Source organism: Neolamprologus brichardi, chromosome 14 (genome assembly GCF_056152115.1).
Source record: "Neolamprologus brichardi isolate AB-2024 chromosome 14, ASM5615211v1, whole genome shotgun sequence".
NCBI lineage: Eukaryota > Metazoa > Chordata > Actinopteri > Cichliformes > Cichlidae > Neolamprologus > Neolamprologus brichardi.
In genome coordinates this window covers 28779435-28797659 of record NC_142117.1, presented here as the reverse complement: position 1 = coordinate 28797659, position 18225 = coordinate 28779435, and the positions used below count along the sequence as shown (strand labels likewise).

At 38.4% G+C, this 18225-nt stretch overlaps 1 protein-coding gene across 1 annotated transcript; it reads left to right on the top strand.

The window, feature by feature from the left end:
• The first annotated feature begins 2841 nt into the window (after positions 1–2841).
• nek8 (NIMA-related kinase 8) lies at positions 2842–18225 on the top strand. Its single transcript, XM_006801516.2, has 15 exons — positions 2842–2928; positions 6882–7087; positions 8018–8250; positions 8339–8470; positions 8913–9121; positions 9251–9330; positions 9425–9609; positions 10128–10275; positions 10764–10840; positions 11652–11769; positions 11879–12029; positions 12888–13051; positions 14014–14166; positions 16078–16236; positions 18072–18225. The coding sequence occupies exons 1-15, from the start codon at positions 2882–2884 to the stop codon at positions 18098–18100; spliced, it is 2091 nt and encodes a 696-aa protein (XP_006801579.1). The 5' UTR covers positions 2842–2881; the 3' UTR covers positions 18101–18225.

The window sequence follows — 18225 nt, the reverse complement described above, 5'->3', positions numbered from 1 at the left end:
CTGCCACCAGACATCATAGCATGACTCACTACCATCTCTTTCACTTTTATTGCTATCCTTTTGTTGAAATCACCTCTAATTCTCTCCTCCACCCACTCCACCCTGCATGTACTCTCTTCTTTACCTCTCTTCTGCAATGTCCATTGCTTTGGATGGTTGACCCCAGGTATTTACCTCATCTACCTTTTCTACATATTCTCCTTGCATGTTCACCTTTCAACCTGCCTCCTTTCATTCACTCAAATGTAATCTATTTTGCTTCTATTGCCCTTCATTCCTCTACTCTCCAGGGCATGCCTCCACCTCTCCAGGCTCTCTTTCACTTGCTCCCTACTCTCACCACAGATCACAATGCTGTCTTCAAACATTATAGACCACAGAGACTCCTGCGTGACCTCATCTGTCAACCTGTCAATCACCACTGAAAACAAAGAGCTCAGAGCTGATACCTGAGGTAATCCTAGTCCCACCTTGAACATATCTGTCACTCCTACCACACACCTCACCACTGTCTCGGTCCTCACACATGTCTTGCACAACCTTCACATTCTTCATTGTCACTCCTGACTTCCTTTTGCCATTCCATTAAAAATAATAAAGAAAGATATTAAGATGAGTATTCATAAGCAGTTCCTCCTTTTTATCACATAAGTATTACCTTTCCTTACCTTTACCTTTATTACCTTTCCTAAAAATTTAAGGAGGTTTTTACACAAACGCAAAGAAACATGTCAACATAACCTTCTTCACAGCAGGCGTTCATGGGCAACATTTCAGTCCTGACTCATCGGTTGTTAAAGCTTATGATGCCAGGTGTGAAAAAGGGCTGGATGTTCAAGATATCTCTAAAAACAACTTTACTCCCCCACAATTTCTCATCATGTGTCATGAGAGATCTTTGGAGATTAGTAACAGATAATGCTCTTCAGGTGAGGTTTCATACCTGAGGTTTAGCAACAGTTTCACTGTCCTGCACCGTGCATTCCTGGACACTGACTCTCAAGCATCAGCTGACAGAAGGCAAAATATGTCACTTAGCTGGTCTGAGGAATGCCATATACACTTCAGGGCTGCTTTATGTGTGCTTTGTTGAGATATCATGTTCCTGAAAAAGAGCGAGGTATTGTTTTTTGGACTCACCCTCTACTCACCTATCTCTGCACCACCTTTAGTGTCATTTAAAAATCTTGCAGGGAAATTGCAGGGTAAGGTTGAGTTACATGCAGATGACTGTTTGTGGTAATGTACCATTATTTCAGACTGACGATGATAGTGAAGGTATGTACTTTAGCACAGAGCAAGCTTTGTCACAGCACAAAGCATTTATTATTGAGGCAAAGAGGGGAAACAGTGCTGATACAGCTCCCTTCCTGCTTGTCTCAGGCAAGGGAAAGGCGCTTTATAATCACCAGGTGTCTGGATGTAAGAGTGCGATAGCTGTCCAAGCTCAAGAAGCTCTACTAATCTCATCCGTCAGACTAGTTCTCATTTCCAATTCCTTTTCACTTTCATTTCAATTTACTTGTTTCCTGGCACAAGTGCATGGCCGGATATTTCACAGAAAATAAGCTCTGGCTGCGTTTTGCGTTTTCACAATACAGTCCACGATTTATGGTATAATTTCCCAAGTGTTACTATGTTTTTTTTTAAATGTTTAAATTAAGTGAGAGTTTTTACTGGTAGGTGTAGTTAGACAATGGAGTAACAACAGAAAAGAAAAAGAAACAAATTATACTGTAAGTGTTTTTGAGTAATGAGTACCTGTGAGATACGTTGGAGGAAAGGACTTCTTACATTGTAATTAACCGTATTATCATTACGTGGTCTGTATTATTAAGTACCCTAACCCCCTAACCCCACAGATGTAGGTATAGCTTCCAAAGTGAGGAGCTTTGTAGGAGTGTGCCATCTTATTCTGAAGGGACATGAGGGACAATATGGTTGAGACCTGGAATTTTGTGGAGTCATACCCTGTAGCCTAAAGAATAAAATAAACAAAATGGGAAATCAGTAATAACCACTTATCAACATGTAAGCAGGGGGCGGTTACAATACTGTATAACTCAGGTTCACCCTAAATATTAGGTAGTTACAGTGTAATAACAGCAGGTTGATCTAACCTGTAATACATTTCTTGCACTTGACAGCTACTTCCAACCATTCCCTTACTCAACAGTTGTCACCACAGTTGGTAGCTCCACATGTGTGATTTTGCAGTTTTATGCAAGATGTCCTTCCTGACAAAACCCCAAAGGTGATTTGTGTCTTCAAGTGGAATCAAACCAGTGACCTTTTGCTTGTCAAGGAAATGTGGAAACCACTACACAGCCGTTGTGCTTAAAAAGACTGTATAATCACCATTTAAGATGGATAAACATGATCGTTTCCTTTAAAGGACAATTTCCTCTAATGGGAAAACCAAACAAAAAAAAAATATATATATATATATAAATAATATATTATTTTCAATTTCTTTGTTTCTAAAGATTTCATGCTACTTATTTCTTTAAAATACCCAAATATTTATATAGTGTAGTTTTTTCCTCTTCTCTTTTAAACCGCAAATTGTGACTCCTTTGTTTTGCAGTACATACAGCAAATCGAAAATGTTTGGAAACTGCAATTTATGTAGGTATTATGAAGTACTTCCAATAAAATATAAATAAAATATAACCATATTTCGTTGTATTAAAGTATACGTGTAAGCATAATTTAAAACAATGTTCACCGTGACTGAAAAAATAATTTAAAAAAAGGGGGTGTCCGTTTGGTATCTTCTTGTACTAACTGTGTGGAATCCGTCTGTTTTGTCCCTCGCTGGCTGCCGTGGTGCCAGAGACGGGTTGCCTGGAAACGGCGGAAACGTTTGGGCGCAGCAGCGATGGAGAAGTATGAGAAAATCAAAGTTGTTGGAAGAGGAGCTTTCGGGTAACGTCTGGCTATACTTACACTTTATATGTAATTTATAAAAGTTATTTTATGTCACACACATCAGCCTGTCTGTAAACGCTGCGCTGTCAGGAGCGAAAGAGGAAAACAATTTTTCCCCTTAAAAAGAAGTAACGGAAACGTGCGAAGAAGACGAGGACGGAGAAGGACGTGTTAGTAGAAGTAACAGAGCACTGGACACGATTTATTTACTTTAAAAACCAGCTATCTAAAAGGCATGTAGAGGTCAGATGAGTGTTAAAGTCTGCCAAAGTCACCAAAAATGTTTCCCACCCTCGGTCAAACCCTATATACACTATATTGTCAAAAGTATTTGGTCATCTGCCTTCACACGCATATGAACTTGAGTGACATCCCATTCTTAATTCATAGGGTTTAATTTTATGCTAGTCCAGCATTTGCAGTTATAACAGCTCCAACTATTCTGGGTAGGCTTTCAACAAGCTTTAAGGGTGTGTTTATAGGAATATTAGACCATTCCTCTAAAGGCGGATTTGTGAGGTCAGACACTGATGCTGGACGAGAAGGACTGGCTCCCAGTCTCCGCTCTAATTCATCCCAGAGGTGTTCTGTCGGGTAGAGGTCAGGACTCTATGAAGGCCAGTCAAATTTCTCCACACCAAGCTTGCTCATCCATATTTTTATGGACTTTGCTTTGTGCACTGGTGCACAGTCATGTTGGAACAGGAAGCAACTTAGCCGCTGCTGTTCCCAATCTCTTATATTATAATACCACTAAAAGTTGACTGTGGAATATTTAGAAGTGAGGAAATTCACAATTGGACTGGTTGCACAGGTGACATCCTATCACGGTACCACGCTGGAATTCACTGAGCTCCTGAGAGCGACCCATTCTATCACAAACGTTTGTAGAAGCAGTCTGCATTCCAAAGTGCTTGATTTTATATACTTATGGTTATGGAAGTGATTTGGATAGGCGACTGAATACTTTTGGTAATATAGTGTTAGTTGGTTACCAAAATGAGTGTAAATAGTTTGTAACCAGCCTACAAACTGAATTTCAAAGTTTAACTTTAAATTTTATTATTAAACTTTAACTAATTTAATGAGTTTGTCTGGAGTTGTGAAAAAGAATATGTGTTGGCTAGTCTTTTAAGAAGCAGGCACTGAAGTCTTAAATTGAATGAAACTTTTAATCTTTTTAGTGTCATGAAGATATATAATTTTAGCTGATAAACAAAAACCCCAAGAGGTCATAAAACACTACAAATATTTTTCCAATCACAAACTTTATAGCCAATGACAAAAACACTACCATGTCACATATGAATAAATATTAATTTTCAAAATAAAAAACAAAAGATGGTCAAAGAGTCGGTTTTGCTTAGGAAGGTTTCTGCATGAAGTGACCTGGAAGAATAAACATGGCAGGCATAATCGGAGCTGGTTGAATTCTCTAAGTACTAAGAAAAAGCAATTCACATATTTATGTGTGATTTTCCATTTTATGTGCTAAACCTTTATAGCTTATTTTTAAATGATCAATATTATGCTACTGTCATAAAATCTGCTTGTTGTTGCTTTACACGAAGAAGGCAGCTTTATAAGTAGGAGAAGCTCCATAAATAAAGATTATGAGCTATATTGAGTTACACTAGATCATCAGAAAATATGACTGAAGTAAATAATCTCATTTTGACTGGTATGGTATTAGGGGTGGGGGAAAAAATCGATACTGTGTAGTATCGTGATATTTTGTTTGCTAATAATGTATCGATACAGGGACAGCAGAAATCGATATTTTGTTACAAAAAAAGTTTTTGTGGACTGGAACATGCTCTGACTTCAGAGCATGTTGATCCTTTTTCTGAGCAAGAATCCTGACGTTCCTTCACTGTCCAAATGTGTTTAACTTTTTTTTTTTGGCAGCAATAAACATGATAGTTTACTTATTTTAATTTAAGACATGTTTTATTTTAATTAAGTTTAAAACTTTTTTATTTAATGTAAAATTATATTTTGTTTTAATTTACTTTCAAATTCTTCAGTTGCTGAGTGGGCTGCATAGTTTTCATAAATTGCATAGTTCAGAATAGCTATAATTGTACCAGATGGTTGCATTCAGTTAAGTTGGACTAGACTGTAATACAAACCGTTCAGTTTGTCAACAATAAAACTGAAATGAGAGAAAGACTGAGTGTGAGACTTTGATATTAGATAAAATGAATATTGATAAAGTTTACCTTTATGTACAGAATCTGAATATCGCAAAATATTTTAAAAAATTGCAATAATATTGTATCGTGCGTTAAATATTGTGATAATATCGTATCGTGGGATGTATGGTGATTCCCACCTCTATATGGTATACACTTTATGAGCTCCATGTCCCTGTTCATTTAAATGTCCAGCCTTGCTAATGAAGTTTTACTGTATTTCTTAGGGGTGGTTCTCTTTTTATGTGACTGTGTGAAACAACACGACACAAACATGTTTAAGATTTAGTTGTTGTCTTCACTCTTCTGAACATCCACAACATCTGCCATCACATTTTTAAGAAGCTGTGTATAGTGTAAGTAAAGTTGGATTCTTTGAGGTGCTTCTCTTTTCCTTATAGTGTCCATTACACCTGACCATTAAGGTCAAGGTGAAGAATTTTTTTGGACTATTTGTCCACAGCATATATATATATATATTGATTGGAGATGAGAGGGCAGTGGGAACAAAGCGTAGCTGAAGGTAATCAAACACAAGTAAAGACAGACAGGAGGTAAAAAACTGAATCAAGATGAGTAATCTGACTATCAAAGCAAAACTGAAAATAATTGAACATTCAAAACATAATAAATAAAGCCAGACAAAAAGACTCACAATAAAGATGATCATAGAGACAGGGGCACACAAAGACTGAAACGCGGGGCAGACTAGAATAACAAACCAATCAAAACAGGAACCGAAACTCAACAAATTCCAAAAAATCTATTTTCAGTAACATCTCAGAAACCTCAGGACTGTAACACAAATCAAATATACTTTTCAGGTACACAGATGGAGAAAGCTTCTGATGTCTTCTGAAACAAAATCAACTGATCTAACCAAAATATAGCAGAAATTTCATTTGCAACATTGAAATTTATTATTTTCATTCTATTTGTCTGAATTCCAACTTGTGATCAAAATACCATAGAGGCAGGAAAAAGAAATCTGGTTTTCCATACCTGTACATTCATATCACTTTGAATTGGTGTTGGTCATACTTCACATCTGAATGAAAAAACTGTCATTAAAAGATGGCCTGTTTGCACAATGAGACATGGGATTGTGCTGCTTACATTTCATAAATAATGCACATCAAGTGGATTTATCCTGAGCCTGAGCTGCTCTGCTCATTTTGCAGTTTATTTATAACTACTTAAATAATCCATCAGAGGTGGGAAGTCACAAGGTCCTGATCTGCACAGCTGTACTTTTATGTCAGTACTTTATTTGAATAGAACACAATGCTGATCCCACAGCATGGCAGAATTATTTTTTGAGCCCAGATGTTAAATCGGCTGATAAAGTGTTATTATTTTTCTACATAAAAGAATCCAGTCAGGTTATATGCTAAGAAGACATGCACTGTGTTGGTGTCCCTTCCATTTATTTCTCTTCTTATTCTGTACCAGCCATGTGTGGGAGTAGTTCTTAAAGGTTAGTACAGAATGCTGTGAAAGGGTCAGATTTTTCAGATTCTTTATTCTTTTACAACTTTGTCTCACATTAGCTTAAAAATCTTAAGTTAAATACTGAGGTTATTTTACTGTGTTATGTGTTTATTTGGTTCACATTATCGCTTCCCCAGAGAGTAACGTGTAATAAATCAGTGCCAAAGCTTAACAATGTCAAATCTAAACTTCAGCAAATCACCCTGCTCATATTTATTCAGGAAACGGTATCTCTCATTCTTCTTCACTTTGCTCTGCTGTCAGGATTGTTCACCTGTGCCGCAGGCGCAGCGACGCGGCCTATGTCATCCTTAAGGAGATCCCGGTGGAGCAAATGTCACGAGACGAGCGACTGGCAGCACAAAACGAGTGTCAGGTGTTGAAACTCCTCAACCACCCAAATATTATAGAGTACTATGAGAACTTCCTGGAAGACAAGGCCCTAATGATAGCAATGGAATATGCTCCAGGTAACCTCGCTATAATATCTTATTACACAACTCCCTTTTGTTAATTGTACAGCATGTTACTTTTCCCATGATATAGTCCTGCAGGGCTCCATACCTTTGCTGGTTCCCACCATGTTAGGCCTGGGAATACCACATGAGGCTGTGTGATAGTATTACAATTCAGAAATCTGTTTATCTATAATGTAAAAAATGTAGATTGCCATCAGCAAGGCCAGCCTTCTGCAAAAATGCACCAACACAAAAACCTAAAATCATGAGGCAAGTTACTTTTGGATCTTTATATTTTCATACTTCAAAGACTTTGCTAAGGCCTCTAAAGTTCTGCATTGCATTTCTAAATGACATTTTCTCAATTTGTGATTGGTTAAGTAGCTTGTTTTGCCAGTGGAACTGCCATAGCTTACAGATATTGGTGCACGTACATTGTTTTGATTCAGATATAAAGCCTTACATATTTTGGTTTTTTTATGAGCATTTTTCACTCATTATCTTTTCTTTGTCATTGCTCCAACTATTCTAGCAGTAGTTTGTTTGATTTTTTGGTAAATATATGCTGCCTGGATTTATTGTCATATTTTTTCACATGAAAGAAAATTATCGAAAAAGTACGTGGACTTTAGTTTTTGTTAAAGTTCAGATCTTGCGGCTGTAAACATCCAAAAGTCTGTTTGTTGCAGATAAAAGTGTAGATGTGATTTATTTACATGGCTGGATTACTTATTTTCTCTTATGCTTACAGTAACATTTCACTTGAGCAACAAGATCACCTGCTGTGATCTTAAAGCCCTTTAAAGCCTTTAAAAAGCCTTTAAAATCCAATGTTAACTATGTTGGTCATTACTCAGACCAACATAGTAACTTCCATTATGGTTCCAACAAACCAAAGTCATCTGTGTTGTTTATTCTTTCCTTCATGTTTTCTCCATGCAGGTGGGACGCTGGCTGACTACATACAGAAGCGCTGTAACTCGCTGCTGGACGAAGACACCATCCTTCACTTCTTTGTGCAGATCTTGCTCGCCCTGTACCATGTTCACAACAAGCTCATCCTGCACAGGGACCTCAAGACTCAGAATATTCTTCTTGACAAACACCAGATGATTGTCAAAATCGGAGACTTTGGCATCTCCAAGATCCTCGTCAGCAAAAGCAAAGCTTACACGGTGAATCATCTTACCTCTTCCCTTCATTTTTAGAATTCTAAATTGCATTCTGAAATGGAATTAAAACCTCCTTTATTTCCTGTTACAGGTTGTCGGGACCCCTTGCTACATCTCCCCGGAGCTGTGTGAGGGAAAGCCGTATAACCAGAAGAGTGATATCTGGGCTTTGGGCTGTGTGCTGTATGAGCTAGCAAGCCTCAAGAGAGCCTTTGAGGCTGCTGTAATAAAATCATATACTTTATAGTGTCCCATTTTGGGTGTGATGATAATACTGTATTATTGTTTTTACATTACTCTTCTTCTCCTTAAATGTATAAATTATAAACTCTTGCTGTGTGCAAAGGCATTCAAACCATTAGAGTTACTCTGTTTACACAATGGGGGATTCTTAAAATTTCTGAGAATATTTCATAAAAACACCCACATGTTGTCCCACTTTAAACCACAAACAGATTGCTACTGCTTCTGATATCCACTCAGATCAATAATTCATTCAAATCTTTTTTTCTTTTGCTTTTTCTTTTCACTACCGATTACACTGCGGTTTAGTGCTGTGAAAGATTCTTGTTTTGACAAGGATCTAGGGTAGATGATGAGAGATTATTCTTTTCACATCAATCTGTGATGCATCTTATGATTTAACTCTTTCATTTTTCTCTCAGAATCTCCCCGCCCTCGTTCTGAAGATCATGAGCGGTACCTTTGCGCCGATCTCAGACCGTTACAGCCCAGAACTCCGACAGCTAATTCTCAACATGCTCAATTTGGATCCATCCAAACGGCCTCAACTCAATGAAATAATGGCTCTCCCCATATGCATCAGGCCCCTGCTTAACCTCTACACAGATATAGGAAATGTAAAAATGCGCAGGTACAGTCTTTTTGCTTAATTAATAATAAAATAAGATTATTTTAACTACAAGAGTTTTGATGTCAGATTGAGATTTATTATGTTTTGTGTAATGACTTCTATCTTTATCAATATCTTCTTTTCTTCCAGGATTGAGAAACCTCTGTCTACGGTGCAAACTGGTCCTCAAGGTAGACCAGGAGGGAGAGTTCCTGCCAACAGGTCAAGAGGTGAAGCATGTAGTTATTTGACCATAGTACTGGCTGATCTAGACTGAGAGCGTCAGTTACAAAACTTGTTGTTTGCTTTTTTGGGCTGAAACAGACAGATCAGTTGGTTTAGGACCAGGAAAGGTGCATTCCCTCCCGCTGTCTTCTGTGTATACGTGGGGAAGTGGCATCTCGACTCCTCTCCGCCTCCCGATGCTCAACACAGAAGTGCTTCAGGTCTCTCTGGGCCGCACTCAAAAGATGGGTGTGACCAAGACTGGCCGTTTGATTACATGGGAGGTCTGTGTGTGTGTGTGTGTGTTCTTTGTTTTTTCTTTTTTTTTTAAACTTTGACTGCTTTTCCTGAAGTACAAATGTTCCCTGTAACTCTGACACAGTGCAAAGGAGCAGCTTTGATCTGATATGCTCTCCTCAGCCTTGCTGATGTTTCCACTGTTAAACGTCCAAATATAGCTGAAAGAAATTATGAGCCAGTACTTGTTGTAGCAAACAAGAAAATCTCAGAAAGTTTTAAAGACTCAAATAGCAATATTACAGGACAGCATTGTTATGGCTGCTTGGAGAAGCTACAGTACTAAACAGACAACATCAGATTGAAGGATTTTAACACTTTTTCATCCATATTTTGAGTTTTAAGATACTCTTGGAAAAGCATAAATTCTCTACATGGGTATTTTGTATACTTTAAAAGTAACATCTGGAAGGCTTGAATATTGCAGACTCATGATTTCCTCTTATTCTGTTACTGCCATAAAGAGACTCTGCTCACTTTAGTCTAATAACATTTTTTGTCACAGGCTCCATCAGTGGGGTCCTCTGAGGCCAGTCTTCCTGGTGTGGTGGAGCAAATCCAGCCTCAGTTTATTTCTCGCTTCCTCGAGGGTCAGTCTGGAGTCACCATCAAGTCTGTGTCCTGTGGTGATCTCTTTACCACCTGCATGACAGGTAGGTGGGCCATTTGTCTTTGGATACCTATCAGAGAGATCACAGCCATGCCAGTCAGTTTAGTTAGGAGCTGTGCTGTAGAAAATCTGTTTATGCTCATCCCCTAAAACACTAAACCGGCGTTTGAGTGCAAACTTTGGATGTAGCCAGCCATCTCTTTATCTTGATATTGTGAATCTACCTGAACATAACCCTCATGCTTGCCTGGCAGTTAGGAATGGTTGTTTCTCTTATTCTCACACTGTGGTACACTCACAGCGTGCTTTTGAAGAGTGTTGTCAACCCATCCAACACCACAAAGCCGATAACACAGGATTAAAGACTCTTTTCTCTTAGCTCATGTCTCTTTCATCAGTTTTCACTGTTGTGTTGCAGATTAGTGTTTCCTAGATGGGGATTAGAAGCATTCTGTTGGCCTCTGTAAGAATACACCTACACTCATCAACTAATAGTCCTGTTAATCCCTTCTTTTCATTTCCAATTTGCAGACAGGGGCATTATCATGACGTTTGGTAGTGGAAGCAACGGCTGTCTAGGACACGGGAACTTCAATGATGTAACACAGGTACACTATTTGAATGCCTTAGTAAATGCAATGATAGCTGCCAGTGTAAGAAATTAGGTATACCCTAATAAAAGTAATACAGTTAAAGGCAACAGCTTCTTTGTAAATTCCACTCAAATCAACTTGTTTAGATTAATAAAGATAGATTACATGTTAAAGAAATCTCTCAATCAGTAGAAATTCTGTGACCCTGAAGTTAGTCTATAATACCATTTAATCAGCAGTGCACTACTGGAAACACTGTGTGGTTTAGGTGAGGAAGCTAGTGTGCAGGAGGCAGCGCACATGATTCCCACTAGCTAGTGGTGAATGTGCTGGAATATTAGCTGGGTTGTTGGAACACTGGAGCAAAAAAATACAGACGTCGTCCTAAAAAGCTGACAGGTTAGACTTCATTCCACACTCTTCTACACAAGCTTGTGTGTGTTTTGCAATTTCACAGTGTTAAAATAATGTCTTTCTTCCATGGCTTGATGTGCTCTCCCTCATATTTTTACAGAAAAGCACACATTAAAAGCAGACGTGCCTTAACATGTACAATGAATCGATAACAATGAAATAATAATGGATGAATGAATAATTAAAATACTTTATAGAAAGAGATGGTCGTTAAAAAGACATTTTTAAAATTTATTAGGCACTTGATAGTACAGAAGCAGACAGGAAACAAAGGGAGAGAGAGGAGTGAATTCAACCAAGAATGATGCGGTTTCATTTTATACAGTTAAATGAATGCTATGAGGGCGCAACGTCCCTACAGATTTTTGATAAAAAGCTTTCATTTCATTGATGACACTGTTTTTGTTCTCAGCCCAAGATAGTGGAGGCTCTGCTTGGTTACGAGCTCATTCAGGTGTCCTGCGGTGCTTCCCATGTTCTCGCTGTGACCAATGAAAGAGAAGTTTTTGCCTGGGGAAGAGGAGACAATGGTATAGTAAACAATCCAGTTTTTATTTTCTTCTTTTTGGTGTTTGCTTGTGTGGTTTATGACAGCTGCATCTCAACACAGAGCTTAATGGTTGGGTCTCTGTCTGAAAGGTCGCCTCGGGCTCGGCACCCAGGACACCCACAACTCTCCGCAGCAAGTGTGTTTACCTGGCAACTTTGAAGCCCAGAGGGTGGTGTGTGGAGTTGACTGCTCCATGATTATCAGCAACCAGCACAGCATTGTGGCATGTGGAAGCAACAGGTGACTATTCTGGTTCTTGATTCAAAAGTGTGACAAAAATGAGGAAGTGATGAGCGGCGTTATATAACGCTGAGACGACATTTTCACTCCATGTTTTCCGTAGAAAATGCTAACATTTTATCACTCTATAAACTCGATCATGTGGGTTGATGGTGGTAGGTTAAAAGTTCAGAGAGGTACTTTCCTAGTGCACAACCTGTGAGACAGCATTCTCTTAAAATGACAAAGCCTTTGCATTCACTCAGCGCTAATCCCGCTCTCTCAGAGAGGATGTATGTGTGAATAGGAGAGGGCAAGAGTAGTAAACAGCTTTGTTCACACTTCTGTGGCTTACAGACATGAAATACATACACAGTAGCAGTGAACTCAGCTCCAGACCTTAAACATGTATTGAATACTTGATAAATATGAAACTAAAAGATTACTGGCATTAAATGATAATTATTCTTCATTGATGGGTAAGAAGAACTTTATTGCATGATATTCATCAAAGTGTTCCAAAAATAGCAGGTGGAACTATTTATATACCATGAAACTTAACAGACTTCATAGCCAACGGGATGAAACTTGATACACATGATAGCAAACTAGACTGGAACGTCCGCCCACTTGGGATTTTTTCTATATTACATAATGTCAGATTTGTTTTCGGGATTTCACCGATTGCAGCTTTTGGCCAAAAGGCAAAAAAGAAACGATACTTATGAGCGAGTGCTGGTAATGTGTTTGTTTACTGGAAACAAACAGTCTTATATTCTCAAATGTATGCATGCTTAAACAAACACTTAAGATTTGGACGAATACTACAGCATTGTGTCTGTTAAAATTTTTTTTTTTTTTTTGTTTTATTGTACTCAGGTTCAACAAGCTTGGCCTGGATATGATCACAGCTGGAGAGGAACCGAATCCCTTGAATCAAGTGGAAGAAGTTCATTCTTACAATCCAGTCCAATCAGCCCCACTGAACACTGAGAAGATTGTTTACATTGACATTGGAACGGCGCATTCTGTCGCTGTTACAGGTTCAAGAAATTCACAATATTATTCTCTTTTTTGGAAAGAGTCTCGTTTGTAGCTATTATAGCATTTCTTTGCGAGTGCCTTTGTGTGTTAAGTTTAAGTCCAAAGGTGGACCCAAATACAGACTCGCACACAGAGTAATACACAAAGCAAGCTTTACTTTCATGCTGGCAATAAGTTCCAGGGAGGAAAAAAGGGTGACTAATCCAAAAGTACAAACTGCCAACAAGCACATGACTTAGAAGCAGCACCTTATTAGAGAAGCAGGTGGTACAACAGATGAGTTGACAAAGAGGAAGACAGAACTACTTATACACAGAGGGCTGATTGGAAATGAGAAACAGAAGGGAAACCAGACAAAGGTGAAAACTATCAAGATGGTCAACACACAAGGGATAAAATCCAAAGTAGGATACAAGAGAAGGTAGGTATCAGAATAAAGCAGGAAATTAATCAAGGACATAACTAAAGGATAAATGAACTAATTTGAGGGGAACACAGAAAGACTAAATAGAGAGAGGAGCAGATATTTTAAATAGCTGGTTGTTAGAGATTGCTTAACGGCAAATGCTTTTCCTCTTTTTGCATCTACGCAGTCTGTTCAAATGTGATTGGTTAGCACCCAGACTAAAGCTGACTAGAAAAACAGAAACCAGAAAGCTTTCCAGAAAGATTGAAGAGATTAGCCCTGACAAAATTGCAGTAGTTCCCTTGCTTTTGACAGCATTGGGTTTAGTGGGATGCAACAAAGAATCCTGAATAATGTCTGTGACCTCTTTTTTTTTTTTTTCCCCACAGACCCTTGTTAGGCAACTGCGGTACAAAAATTAATATTACTACAATTCATGAAAAACGTAAATTTTTCTTATCCGCACAAGGAAAAAGCTGCAAACAAAGTAATTCCACCACTAGTGTAATTCCTAAATTTTTTCTTGGTTTATTTCTCCACGTTTTCGTTGTTCAGAAAATGGTCAGTGTTTCACCTTTGGCAGCAACCAGCACGGTCAAATTGGCTCCAGCTCCCGACGTAGCAGCCGTGCCCCCTGCAAAGTGTCTGGCCTGCAGGGCATCACTATGGCTGCCTGTGGTGACGCCTTCACCTTAGCCATAGGATCTGGTGAGTAGATGCATTTATTGAGTCATGTTTGTAACATTGCAACAGATTTCTTTTTGAACCACGTTTCTTTTGAGACTTGAGTTTTGTGAACAAGAATCCTCAAAATATGTTGGATGGCTGACAGAGGATAAAACTACAATACAGTTTTAAGTAAAGTGTGATATCAGGTTAATATACTTATGAGTAGAAAGGAGTAAATATCACGTCTTGAAGTTTTTGAAGACCCTGCACACCTGCAAAGGGGCTTTCAGTTTTTTCTGGCTGTTGTTCAGGTTGAAGATGGGCCGGAGATGTAGTACAGTTTGAGAGTTGACTGGATTACTGGAACTAATAAGAAGGAGAAAAGTGTGTGTACACACAGCTTAAGCTGCAATCAGGCCAAATCTGTTTTTCTGGCAAGGGAGACTTGCTTGGTATGCCAGAGAAACATAAACTGTGAGAACTACCATTCCTAATAATATTAGTCAATGAAACTATAAATTACTGTATGTATATAATTTCTTTTTACCCCTCAGCTGTAAAAGACTGATGGGGTATTATCATCAACCTGCCGGGTGGGTGATGTGGAGTCCCAAGTTTGTGAATGCAGTAACTGACATAGGTGTTTCAAATTGATACCATAGGTATATCTATAAAAAAACAACAACGAAAAAAACGGGTGACTTCAAATTGATAACTTGAGAAGGAAGTCACCTAGAATTTTGAAATGGATAACATTAGATTTAATCTGATAAAGACCACATTTCATTGATAGCTGCTGTTTAGCTGCTTTACATGGGCATTTTACTATATCTCAGTTTGACTCTGACTGGCTGTGTCACCACGCAGTTATAATGTACAACACCAATTCTGAAAAAGTTGGGACCTAGGAGTTGGTAGCCTGAGAGCTCGACAGTCATAAACATTCCGTATTGATTTCTCTAAATTCTCTGAAATCTTTGATGATTTATTTACTGCAGATTACAAGAGATTCACAATTTAATTTTGAGGAACATTGTTCAGAAACTGTTTCACAATTTGTATATGCGGTTTTTTGCAGATTGGTGAACCTTTGGTCATCTTTACTTGTGACAAACTCTGCCTTTCTAAGATGATCTTTTTATACCCAGTTAGTTGCTGACCTGTTGCCGATTAAACTAATGATTTGCAAACAACTACCGGTACTGTTCCTCCAGCCGTTTCTATTTAGTACCACTTACTTTCTCCAGCCACTTCTTGCCCAGTGCCAACTGTTTTGAAATGCATTTCTATGATTAAATTAAAAATATTCAAAATATATTTCTTAATATCGTCATTTTGTCACTTTAAACATTTGATATGTTTTCCATGCTCTATTATGAGTAAAATATGGGTTTTATGAGATTTGCAAATAATTGGATTCTCTTTGGACGGCATCTCAAGTTTGTCAGAAGTGGGTTTATAGCTTCAACTCCAAAATAAAGCCAATAAAGAGGATCATTGCGGTAGATTCTTCAGCAAGTTTCACATTTCTTCAGGATTATTTTCACGCCATCCCAAAGATAAACCCATGATATACTTGATTGTTGTTTGAGCAGTGCAGTCTGTGGTACTAAGAAAAACTTTAATATTTAAGAAAAACAAGATTATATTGGTAGCGTTACTTGAACACAGTGGTAGGTAACAGTTTTTTGTGTGTGTTGCTCTTAAAGCTGATGGTAAAACAGTAAAATGTCATATTAGTGATTGGCTCCCTGGAAAGAAGCCAGCCGTGCTTTCTTTGTGGAATACGGGCTTTGTTCGACTCTGATTTCCATCAGATCGAGCTATTGTGCTGCCACTGCAGGAGAGACGGAGCCATCAGTTAAAGACCTGTGTGAATTAATGCATGCTGGGGTTGTGACTCTCAATTTGGTGACCATCCTCTTCTTCTTCTGTTTCTGTTCTCTGCAGAAGGGGAGGTGTACACGTGGGGCAAGGGGGCCCGTGGCCGCCTGGGAAGAAAAGAAGAGGATTCTGGGATACCAAAGCCAGTGCAGCTCGATGAAAGTCACCCGTTCGCGGTGACATCGGTGGCTTGTTGTCATGGCAACACCCTGCTAGCAGTGAAACGTAATATTTCACTCATTACCCTCTGTTAACAAACTCTGTGAGATGTTGGGATGTGGTGAAATATCACTACTCCCCAGATGAAAGACAAGCTTAACTCGAGACAAGGTCCCCCGATAACATCGGCAGAGTTGCATGTTCGTCTGTGTACAATAGTGAAAGGACTCATTTGTAAGTTTGAAAGCTCAGCTGTGGCCAAAAATGTGGAGTACTTCCATCTTTTACAGACAGGGTGCCAGGGGGTTTGTTTACACAAGAAACTAGTTTTTATGCTACAAACATAATTTTTATCTGCACACTAAAAGTAACTGTAGGTCACAGAGGTCTACGGAGTGGAACAGAAAATGGCAGTATAAACAGTGATGGTGCAAAACTGAGGGCTTGGATTCCACTTTATATTTGAAAACAGCTGCAGAATTAGAGAAGATTAAACTGCATCAGAATTCAATAAGTAACAGAGATGCTGGTAATCCAGCAACAGGCTGCAGGGCTGCTGTTTAAATGGTTCTCAGGCCTGAGCTGAGCAGCAGATATATAGAGACCAACCACTGTGAGAGGTTTAGATTACAGTACAGACCATTGCACAAGTGCCCAAGTGAGTGAGTTTCACCCTTCTAACTCAAACGCTTCAACATTAAACAACAGAAATAGAAAGAAACGGAGGGTGGTCCTAAAGGTCCAGTATAAAGATAAAAAAGGATTGTTTTGAGCTCTGAATCATGCAAAGCTGATTTATTTATTTATTTATTTTTAAAGAGTCGAGAGATAAAATTGTTTGTATAGTTTTTTTTGGACAACAAGAATGTTTCGTCATGTAGGTCAGTGTTTTCTCTACGTGACCTGATGTGTGTGGATGATATGACAAATGCTTGAACAGTGTTTCAGTGATCAGGATCTGGTGAACATTAGGAAACACATATGTGAAGGCCAAAAGCTAAAACACACAAGTACAAAATCACCAAGTTTTCCTTAAGGAGGAAAGAATTCATTTAATTGAACACAAAATTAGTTCACAAACCTCTGAAAGGAACTTAAATTCTTAATGTGAGCTTTAAATTGTGAGTGGAAGGCAAACGTCTTCACAACAATTACTTGAAGACAGAATTAATTAATTATTTATTACTTTAAACAATGAACAGAGAAAATGTAGATAATTGTGTGCAGATGTAGCTGTGGAGTCACTATGAAAAGCAAACATGTTTTTCTGGTCCAGTAGCCCTATTAGTAGTAATTGTGATTAAACAATACCAAAGAAAATGCAGCACTGAAGACCACTTCTCCAAAATTTGTAATATTGATCCTAAATTTAAAAACAAATAAGACCTGAAGTTCTTTTGTATTATGTAGTATTTTTGCCTTTATTAGTCATGAGTAAAAAGCAGATGGAGAAAGAAGAGAGCGGAATATCTGGACAGCAGGAATCACTCTGTTGCAGTGTTAAAATTTCCATTAGACTAGTCGGGACTACCAGACCTCCTGTAAAACATGACAAGCTCGTACTGATATTCATTTAACTGTCAGCCTCATTATTGACCCACTGATTTATTGGGTTAATACTTTTTGTGCAACAACAGATGAGTTGTTTGCTGCTGTTCAATTCATTCATTAATTAACCTCTTTTCTTTGTGGGATGAATGAATATTTTGTCTAACCAATGTCAAAATGTAGCAAAGATTACAAGCCAAGGCGGCATCTTCAGATTAATTCAGTACAAAAACCAAAAGCTGTTTATCTTACTGTTATATTTAAAGGAGAGAAGATAGAACCAGTTCCCAATTAGGTCAAACACTTGCACCTGATTCAGCTCTACTGACATTGCCATTCTGTTTCTGCTTCAGCTCTGCTCGAGGAGGCCATCTCCAGATGATCTTGTCTTGAAAAATAACCCACTCTGCGGCCATCGTGACACCCGACAGCAGACTGTGGAGGAGGACCGCTTCCTCCTAGAGACCCATCTGTGCCGAATTTAGAAAGATTTCCTTTCAAACCCCA

Excerpts from the sequence above, each read along its gene's own strand:
- nek8 (XM_006801516.2), top strand. The coding sequence starts at position 2,882 with ATGGAGAAGTATGAGAAAATCAAAGTTGTTGGAAGAGGAGCTTTCGG. Across the intron at positions 10,841-11,651 it reads ACTTCAATGATGTAACACAG|CCCAAGATAGTGGAGGCTCT; the intron begins GTACACTATTTG and ends TTTTGTTCTCAG. Across the intron at positions 11,770-11,878 it reads CTGGGGAAGAGGAGACAATG|GTCGCCTCGGGCTCGGCACC; the intron begins GTATAGTAAACA and ends TCTGTCTGAAAG.